This window comes from Mus caroli, chromosome 19, assembly GCF_900094665.2.
Source record: "Mus caroli chromosome 19, CAROLI_EIJ_v1.1, whole genome shotgun sequence".
Lineage (NCBI taxonomy): Eukaryota > Metazoa > Chordata > Mammalia > Rodentia > Muridae > Mus > Mus caroli.
Genome location: NC_034588.1, coordinates 2,116,457 through 2,125,766, shown reverse-complemented (window position 1 = coordinate 2,125,766; position 9,310 = coordinate 2,116,457). Strand labels below are relative to the sequence as shown.

The 9,310-nt window shown below is 53.4% G+C and overlaps 1 protein-coding gene across 1 annotated transcript in view; it reads left to right on the top strand.

The window, feature by feature from the left end:
* The window catches only part of Sart1 (spliceosome associated factor 1, recruiter of U4/U6.U5 tri-snRNP), an 8,540-nt gene extending 2,299 nt beyond the window's left edge, over nucleotides 1-6,241 (top strand). The window contains exons 2-20 of the mRNA XM_021151558.1: nucleotides 418-475; nucleotides 779-834; nucleotides 1,342-1,468; nucleotides 1,568-1,673; nucleotides 1,845-1,922; nucleotides 2,023-2,122; nucleotides 2,209-2,351; nucleotides 2,460-2,666; nucleotides 3,029-3,153; nucleotides 3,235-3,368; nucleotides 3,452-3,594; nucleotides 3,940-4,113; nucleotides 4,231-4,341; nucleotides 4,525-4,612; nucleotides 4,981-5,071; nucleotides 5,165-5,300; nucleotides 5,774-5,863; nucleotides 5,960-6,081; nucleotides 6,165-6,241. Coding sequence (XP_021007217.1) covers nucleotides 418-475; nucleotides 779-834; nucleotides 1,342-1,468; nucleotides 1,568-1,673; nucleotides 1,845-1,922; nucleotides 2,023-2,122; nucleotides 2,209-2,351; nucleotides 2,460-2,666; nucleotides 3,029-3,153; nucleotides 3,235-3,368; nucleotides 3,452-3,594; nucleotides 3,940-4,113; nucleotides 4,231-4,341; nucleotides 4,525-4,612; nucleotides 4,981-5,071; nucleotides 5,165-5,300; nucleotides 5,774-5,863; nucleotides 5,960-6,081; nucleotides 6,165-6,183 — 2,108 coding nt within the window. The 3' untranslated portion in view covers nucleotides 6,184-6,241. The remainder of the gene's footprint in view (nucleotides 1-417; nucleotides 476-778; nucleotides 835-1,341; nucleotides 1,469-1,567; nucleotides 1,674-1,844; nucleotides 1,923-2,022; nucleotides 2,123-2,208; nucleotides 2,352-2,459; nucleotides 2,667-3,028; nucleotides 3,154-3,234; nucleotides 3,369-3,451; nucleotides 3,595-3,939; nucleotides 4,114-4,230; nucleotides 4,342-4,524; nucleotides 4,613-4,980; nucleotides 5,072-5,164; nucleotides 5,301-5,773; nucleotides 5,864-5,959; nucleotides 6,082-6,164) is intronic.
* The last annotated feature ends 3,069 nt before the right edge of the window (nucleotides 6,242-9,310 follow it).

Genomic DNA, 9,310 nt, shown 5'->3' with positions numbered 1-9,310 from the left:
CCCTGGCTGTCCTGGAACTCACTCTGTAGACCAGGCTGGCCTCGAACTCAGAAATCTGCCTGCCTCTGCCTCCCAAGAGCTGGAATTAAAGGCGTGCCCGGCCCACTGCCCAGCTCTTGATTCTTGATAGAATTTTATCATAACAAGAGCAGAAAGGACAGTGGAGGCTGAAGGGAGACTATGGAGATTTGGAGTGCCACAGTGAGGGATGCAGAAAGTTGGACTGTTGGGTGAGAAAGGAAGGTATTGGAAGAGGCGGTCCTGCCAGCCCAGGGCCTGGGTAGGAGCTGTCAGGGAGCTCAGGAAAAGCTCCTGTCGTTTACCCAGGTGCTGGTGAGGGGCCCTTGTCTTTGACCTTGCGGCTGGACCAGCAGTGTTACTTCCTGGTCCCTTAAGCGGTTCTCCTTATTGTTCTAGCTGCCAGCTCTAAAGCCAGCTCTGGCGATGCCTCATCACTCAGCATCGAGGAGACCAAGTAAGTGCCAGCTCCTTAGAGTCTGCTTTCCTCAGAGACAGGGTGCACCTAGGGCAGCCTGCAGAAAGCTTTTCATCATGGGTGGAGCCAGTTATAGTTGGAAGGGCCAGATGAGTCAGGTAGCCAACCAGAGGAGCGCTAAGACCCAAGAGGAAGGAGGATCCCCTGATGTGGATGAGGGCCTGTGCCTGGTGTCCTCAGGACCGCCGGGTCTCACCTTGTTCTCCCCTCCTGCCTATCCACTAATGCACGTGAAGCCCCACTTCTCAGGTAGACCCTAATACTTCTATGTCTTGTCTTCAGTAAACTCCGAGCAAAGTTGGGGCTGAAGCCCTTGGAGGTCAATGCTGTTAAGAAAGGTGAGTGCACGGTGGAGGAGAGGGCTGAGTGGGCTTCTGAGGGAGACAGTAGGTCTTAGCAGGCAGAGGCAGCACCACTTATGCACATTTATGTATATTTTGTCAGAGGACCAAGACTCCCATTTGTATTTCAGTGGGAATCTGGGAGGTGCTTTCTCTGGGTCCTGCATCCCGACTGTAGACAGGCTAAGGGATATGCACAGTTGCTGTAATCTGTCTGAGTGGTGTTAATTTGTGTTTTTTAAACAAACATACGTGTCAGAAAATGGGGAAAACCCCTCACGTGATCTGAGAAGCTCTGTATGGCATAGAGGGGGGATTCCTGTCATACCAAGTGGAGTGATAAAAAAAGTGGGGGGATGAGGTAGGAACAGGGAGGTGAAAGGGTTCTTTCCCCTCTCCTGGCCCCTTCTGGCCCTCTCAGCTGGAAGGAGCAGGGTGAGTGGCTCCCTCCTCTCCCCACCAGCCATGGGCAAGCATAGCCTCACGTCTGGGCCCCCCTTCCAGAGGCGGGCACCAAGGAGGAGCCCGTGGCAGCCGATGTTATCAACCCCATGGCCTTGCGACAGCGGGAAGAACTGCGGGAGAAGCTGGCAGCTGCCAAGGAAAAGCGCTTGCTGAACCAAAAATTGGGGTGAGGGTTTCTTGGCCAAGGACAGAGGCTTGCTTCCTAATTCCTGGGTTGGGCTGGGAGAACACATCTGGGTTCCCTCCTAAGTGTCTTCCTCCTCAGGAAAATAAAGACACTGGGGGAGGATGACCCCTGGCTGGATGATACTGCAGCCTGGATAGAGAGGAGCCGGCAGCTACAGAAAGAGAAGGACCTGGCAGAGAAGCGGGTGAGAGCACCTGGCAGTGTAGGGCAGTTGCCAGGGTGGTCTGTGCTCAGAGGCATGTGGGTTCTCCATGGTTCACTGCTCACTTGTCCTTTTGTATAGCCACGGGGGAGCATCCTGGGGGTTTGGGGGCACTGATGATGAGGTCACTGTCCATGCTTTCTTTTGCCCCAGGCTAAGCTACTAGAGGAGATGGACCAAGAGTTTGGCGTGAGCACTTTAGTGGAGGAGGAGTTTGAGCAGAGGCGACAGGTGAAGTTAAAGCTTCCAGAGACTTTATCTGGTAGACACTACCTTAATTATGGGCATCCCAGAGTTGAGTGGCTTCTGACTTGGGTAGCTCTCTCTGTAGGACCTGTACAGTGCCCGGGACCTGCAAGGCCTCACTGTGGAACATGCCATCGATTCTTTTCGAGAAGGGGAGACTGTGGTTCTCACCCTCAAGGACAAAGGTGAGCTGGGCTGGTTACTCTGTGGGGGTCTAGGCGCTGTTGAGCTGGGACAGGTGGTGACTGCTGGCTCTGCTCTGCCATCTCAGGGGTACTGCAGGACGGGGAGGACGTGCTGGTGAATGTGAACATGGTGGACAAGGAGCGGGCGGACAAGAACGTGGAGCTTCGGAAAAAGAAGCCCGACTACCTGCCCTATGCGGAAGATGAGAGTGTGGATGATCTGGCACAGGTTTGCCTGTGGGGCAGCAGCTGGGGCAGATGGTGTTTGCTAAGAAATCTGGAGTTCCATGGCTTCTCAAGAGTTGGCCTAGGTCCCAGCCATCATCTTGTCTTACAGCAAAAACCTCGCTCTATCCTGGCCAAATATGATGAGGAACTGGAGGGCGAGCGACCACATTCCTTCCGTCTGGAGCAGGGTGGGATGGCTGATGGCCTGAGGGAACGAGAGTTAGAAGAAATCCGCACCAAGCTACGGCTGCAGGCTCAGTCTCTGAGCTCCGTAGGGCCCCGGCTTGCCTCTGAGTACCTCAGTCCCGAGGAGATGGTGAGTCTCTGCTTTGTGATGGTACAGTTCTGCCACTTCAGGTCACAAGCTGCCACATGGGCTTGGGGGTAGCGGTGGGAAGCTGAGTGTTGACACTGGGTGAGCAGTAAATGGCAGCCCAAGGAAGTGTGCTAGTGTCCATGGCAGGGAGCGCTGGGCCAGATGGACTTATGTTTTTGTTCCAGTTCTGTTCCCAAGCCAGCTTGAGCCTTGGGTGAGTCACTTAGCTGAGCCTGGGCACCCTTGTGGAGTGATGGTGCCAGCAGCCGTCTTCAGAGGCTTGTTAGGAAAAATGGGAACATGGAGCTAGTTACTTTAGGGGTCCTGCATGCTCCGTACCAGTGCTTTGCTCTTCTCTGAAGGTGACCTTCAAAAAGACCAAACGGAGAGTGAAGAAAATCCGAAAGAAGGAGAAGGAGGTGATAATGAGGGCAGATGACTTGCTGCCCCTGGGCGACCAGACTCAGGATGGGGACTTTGGATCCAGGTTGGCTTGGACACAGTAGTGGGTGTCAGGGCTGGGCCAGCTTAGGAGACAGCATTTACTGAAAGCGTGCCATCCTCTTAGGCTCCGGGGCCGGGGTCGGCGCCGAGTTCCTGAGGTGGAAGAAGAGGCCCTTGAGGATGAGGAGAAAGACCCTGTGGCCCAGCCGCCACCATCAGATGACACTCGAGTAGAGAACATGGACATCAGTGATGAAGGTCTGGGGTTGGCTGACGGGGACGGGGGTGAGTCTGTGGGCCAAGGCAGTAGTGTGAGCAGGTGCCCTCCATGTTTTCACCAGAGGATGGGGGAGCTCTTCCACCAGGGTCCCCAGAGGGGCTGGAGGAAGACGAGGCAGAGCTGGAGCTGCAGAAGCAGCTGGAGAAGGGGCGCCGGCTGCGGCAGCTGCAACAACTGCAGCAGCTCCGAGACAGCGGTGAGAAGGTGAGGCTGAGCAGGGACATGACGTGGGACCTGTCTCTGAGCGTGTGACGCTGTCGCCACAGGCGGGGCGCCACACTCCCTCAGAAGTCTCCTTTGCTTAACATCAGGTTAGGACCAGGTCTCTAGCGTTCATCGGTGTCTCCAGTGTGGCACTGATTCCGTAGGCAGTAGGGAGCCATTTGGGTTTGGACAGAGTGAACTACAGAGGCCGAGAGGAAATGGAACCCACTTGGGAGATCCACTGGGGCTGTGGGAGTTGCCACGAGGGAGGATCTGTGGGTTCTTGAGTCTCTGTGGTATCACCCCAGAAACTTGGGGTCTGCCCACAGCCACTGCCTCCCCCAGGTGCTGGAGATTGTGAAGAAACTGGAGTCTCGCCAGCGCGGCTGGGAGGAGGAAGAGGACCCTGAGAGGAAGGGGACCATCGTGTTCAATGCCACTTCTGAATTCTGCCGCACACTGGGGGAGATCCCCACCTACGGGTTGGCTGGCAACCGCGAGGAGCAGGAGGAGCTCATGGTACGGGAGTAGCTCGCTGGCCACTGCAGTCTGCAGGCTGCTGACCTCTGCTTCCAGTGCTTAAACGGAGCAGGTAGGGCTGAGGCTGCCCGCCCTGACACTGCCTTCTGCTCCTAGGACTTTGAAAGGGATGAAGAGCGCTCGGCCAACGGTGGCTCGGAATCAGATGGGGAAGAGAACATTGGCTGGAGCACCGTCAACCTGGATGAGGAGAAGCAGCATCAGGATGTGAGCACTGGTGGGCGTGAGCGTGGGGACCCAGGCTAGTTGTCCAGTGCCTGAAAGCCTCCACCCTTCCAGAGCCAGCTGGGGTCAGTTAAAACTGGTCCCACAGCCTAGAGCCTGGTGAGGATGACCGCTGGATAGAAGAGATGGGGCAGCCTGCTCACACTTGTCTTTTCTCACCTCTAGTTCTCTGCTTCTTCTACCACCATCCTGGATGAGGAGCCCATCGTGAACAGAGGGCTGGCTGCTGCCCTGCTCCTGTGTCAGAACAAAGGTGTGGGCTCAGGGTGGGAGCCTTGGCAGTGTGGGTACTATGTATAGCAGGGAAGGGCTGGATGGCTGCCTGTGAGTACTGGATGGTGTCCTGGGTTTCCACTCCCTTCCACTCAGTCTCAGGGCTTCAAGCAGCTCCCTAGACCCGGAGCCTCTCACTGCCTTTCCTGCTGCGGGCTGAGAGGTCTGCTCCTCTTCTGTGCCTTAGAAGTGGGCTAAACTGAATACACTGGGGCCAGATCCCAGCTGTGCGGCCCCCTTAGGGAAGTGCTGATCTTGGATGTCCGTAAAGATGTGGCATGTTTAACTCCTGAGCAGGGCTCTGAGGGACCCGTATGAAGCTGGGTGTCAAAACTTCTCTGTCCCTAGGACTGCTGGAGACCACAGTACAAAAGGTGGCCCGGGTGAAGGCTCCCAATAAGTCACTGCCCTCAGCAGTGTACTGCATCGAGGATAAGATGTAAGTGTGGCCGTGGCGACATGAAATCGGAGCAGCTGTGAACATGGGGTAGGCAGCAGGCAGCTCACCCCGCGCCCCTCTGCCTTGGTCTAGGGCCATTGATGACAAGTACAGCCGACGGGAGGAGTACAGGGGCTTCACCCAGGACTTCAAGGAGAAAGATGGCTACAAGCCTGATGTTAAGATTGAATACGTGGATGAGACGGGCAGGAAACTGACTCCCAAGGAGGTGAGCAGGGTCTTGTGGAGATGGTCAGACCGCTGGTGAATTCTGTCTCTGTTGCGGACTTTGGGTATAGTGCTGAAGTCCCCACGGGCTGTCAGGAAGGTTACACCTGTGCTGACTGCCACAGCTGAAGCCCTGTGCCCTGAGTGTGTCCATCCTTGGGGACACCAGCATCCTCTGCTGCTTCCCATCTCTATATGCTGGTTCCATGTTTGCTGGCATTAGCTCCAGCTCCCAGAGGCAGGCTCACCCTGGACCCTGGATTCTTTTGTTTGTTTGTTTGTTTGTTTTTGTTTTTCGAGACAGGGTTTCTCTGTAGCCCTTGGCTGTCCTGGAACTCACTTTGTAGACCAGGCTGGCCTCGAACTCAGAAATCCACCCACCTCTGCCTCCCAAGTGCTGGGATTAAAGGCGAGCGCCAGCACGCCCCGGCTGCCTGGCATTTCTGATGCCTCTGCTCCTACTCTGTATCACAGGCATTCCGGCAGCTGTCCCACCGTTTCCATGGAAAAGGCTCAGGCAAGATGAAGACGGAGCGGCGGATGAAGAAGCTGGATGAGGAGGCGGTGGGTCTCGGGAGGGAGGTGGGGCCTCTGCATTTTTGGGTGATGTGTGATATGCTGGGCCTGCTCCCCCTGTTCTGACCTCTTGTGGCCCCACAGCTCCTGAAGAAAATGAGCTCCAGTGACACGCCCCTGGGCACCGTGGCACTGCTCCAGGAGAAGCAGAAGGCTCAGAAGACACCGTACATCGTGCTCAGTGGCAGTGGCAAGAGCATGAATGCGTGAGTAGGAGCCTGCGGGGGTGGAGGGGCTGCATCCCCTTTCCAGTCTCACACCCTCATCGCCCACCCTCTTCTCCCTGCAGGAACACCATCACCAAATGAAGCCGCTCTCCTCCCTGTCCCAGATGTAGTGTTAAATAAAGTTGCCTCCTTATTTTTCCTCTTGGTTGTGCTGCAGTCTAAGGTTAGACCTAGGCAAGGCCTCTGTTCACGGTCAGTTCTGCCATCTGGCAAGTGACTGAGCCTCCTCCCCCTTCAGGATTGCCTTCTGAGTGGTCAGAACACCTGCTTCATACGTGAGGCGTAGTGAGCTCTTTTGTTCACATTCAGTGGTTCTACAGGAGCAGGATGGGGCTGATCCTTGAACCTGTGTGACTTAAAGTCTGATCTCTGCCTGTAAGACTGGCCATTTAATGAACAGAAGAGGTGAGAGACCAGCCTGGTCCCTCAGAGGACATTCCTCTGTGAGCTGACTCCATTGTAACAGAAGCCCTCCACCCAGTGGTGTGTACCTGTCACACTGTGGTCAAATTGGCTTCTTGCTCCCAAATCATTGCTGTTTTCAGACTGGTCACACGCGTGTTGCTAGGACTTGGAGAGCCACTAACCACCCTGTGTTGTCCTGGTTACAGCTTTCAGGGTACCAAGGATTGCCTAGGCTCCCTGGAAGGGTAGAGATGCTGTCTCCTGTCCCCTGTGTTACTGTGGCCTTTGTGGAGGCATGAGGGTCATCCCAGGACTGGGGTAGGGGATATACGATGACTGAGCCACCCTGCTAGGTGCCTGCAACTGTGCCTGGAAAGATGGGCCTTCTGGGAAGGCGCTGTGGGAGGACCCTGCCCCACAGGTGGCCGCTTTGAATCAGGAGATGAGTGCCCTTACTGACGGTAATCCCGTGGGGGTCTCTGGTGAGTGTAACTAGAAAAAAGCAAGAGGCAGGAAACCCAGTTGCTTATAAGTGATACTAGGTAGCAGTTCTGAGACATTGACCATAAAAGAGGTGAGGTCAGTTGGTGTTCTCTTGGGAAAGTGCCTGTGGATCTTGGATAGTGATGGTTGTGCAGGAGTGTCCATTTCTCTTAAGTCTCACGTACTTGGTTTTGGTGTCTACTGGCTATGGTCATTGGTCAGAGGTCACTTTTTTTGTTTCCTTTTTTGAGACAGGGTTTCTCTGTGTAGCCCTGGCTGTCCTGGAACTCTGTAGAACAGTCTGACCTTGAACTCAAAGATCCACCTGCCTCTGCCTCTTGAGTGCTGGGATTAGAGGTGTGTGCCACCACCACCTAACTAAAAGCTTACACTTATTTTCAGGAAATTGGGTTGGTGCTGTTGCTGTCACACCTTAGGGAGGGCAGGGCCTAGGGGCTACCAAGTAGCGGGAGACTTGATGCCAAGGGCAGACAGGAGCCCAGGTTTGCTGTCAGCGGGTGGAGAAGGTTAACACCTAACATTTGTATTTGGGACATTGGTCTAATGTTGCGGGGGCGCAGATTTGGTTTCTGAGTTTCACTTACTGCTGTATGATTACCACAGGCAAGTTACTGACTTGGGTTCTGAGCTGCAGAGGTGTGTGATCTCTGACTCCCACTTGGGCTTTGCTGAGAATCACCTCTCGTTACTTCTAGCCCTCTCCTAACATGGAGAGGGAAGGGAGGGCTGTTCTCCATCCACATGGACACCATAGGCATATCTTAGCTCTCGGGGTGTGGTCATGAGAACCCTAGAAGTCTGATGCCAGCTGTGCTGGGGTCCTCATCCCTTCAGGCCACACCTGTGTCTTGCTAAGGTCCCCAGAGGTGATCTTCCAGCTTGGGACTCTCTCTTCATGTTTGGCCCACATGCCCAGTAGGTGGATGTGGCACTACCTGGGCTCTCTAGGACTACCCCACCATAAGTTAAAACCAGGAGCAAGAGAGGAGACAGTGCACTGGGCTCAGTAGCAAGTGTGAGGGAGTTCTTCTGTCTGTTTCTGAATGTTGTGAAATGTCCCATTGTAGAACTAAGAACACATTGGCTTAGCAATGAAAGTGCCCTTTTGGTCAGCTCAGTATATGAAGAAGGATGTATCTAACAGCACTAATGCCACACCCATTGACAGAATGGGTCGATAACTTTGTGACCGAATGAAAAATGTGGTTGCATCTTATGGATGAGGCGGTAGCCAGACACAAAATTGTTCCTGCTTCCAATCTGCAACCTAATAGACAAGTTTAATTACTGTCAGAGGTCAGAACCATACCGTAGTTGGGGATGGATTTAAAAAGGTAGCAGATTAGTTCTCTAACCCCAGAAATGCCTCTGGGACAAAAAGTGGCCCACAAAATAGGTTTTCTGTTGGAACACTTACTTTACTATCAGGTAATAATTTCTGTTTGTCCTGTATTTTGTTAACAGTTTTTCTTCCGTTTCGAATTGAGGTTTTAAAATTTTTAATGTGTATGGGTGTTTTATCTGCCTGTGTCTAGTCACATTCATATCATGGCAACAGAGCCAGAAGAGGGTGGCAGATGCCCTGGAACTAAAGTGACAGATGGTTGTGAGCTGCCATGTTCACCACGCTGGGTACTGAAACTTGGTTCATAATCACTGAGCCATCTCTTCAGCTCCCCTGCTCCAAAGCAATCAAGTTTGAGTTTATTAAAAGATTATTTATTTGGTTGTTTGTTTTTTTCCAGACAGGGTTTCACTGTGCATCTCTGGCTGACTTCGAATTCACTCTGTAGACCAGGCTGGTCTTGAACTCAGATTTACCCACCTGCCTCTGCCTCCTGAGTGCTAGGATTAAAGGTGGCACCACCACTGCCCGGCTAAAAGGTATTTTAAGCGTAGATCATAGCACAAGGGTTAAGAGGCACTCGAGAGCGCAAGATGTACGCAACTCGGAGTTGCCGGAGTTAGGTTTTTAAATTTATTTATTTAGTGTAGGTGAATACACTGTAGCTGTCTTCAGACACACCAGAAGAGGGCATCAGATCCCATTACAGATGGTTGGGAGCCACCATGTGGTTGCTGGGAATTGAACTTAAAACCTCTGGAAGAGCAGTCAGTGCCCCATCTCTCCAACCCGTAGGGTTTTTAAATTTTAAATTACATATGTGTGTCTCCCGGCACTTGGAAGGCAGATTTTTGTGAGTCCGAGACTAGCTTAGTCTACAAAGTGAGTTTCGGGTCTTGAAAATCGTCTTGAAAATTTCCCCCAACCCTGCCACTAACACACACACACACACAC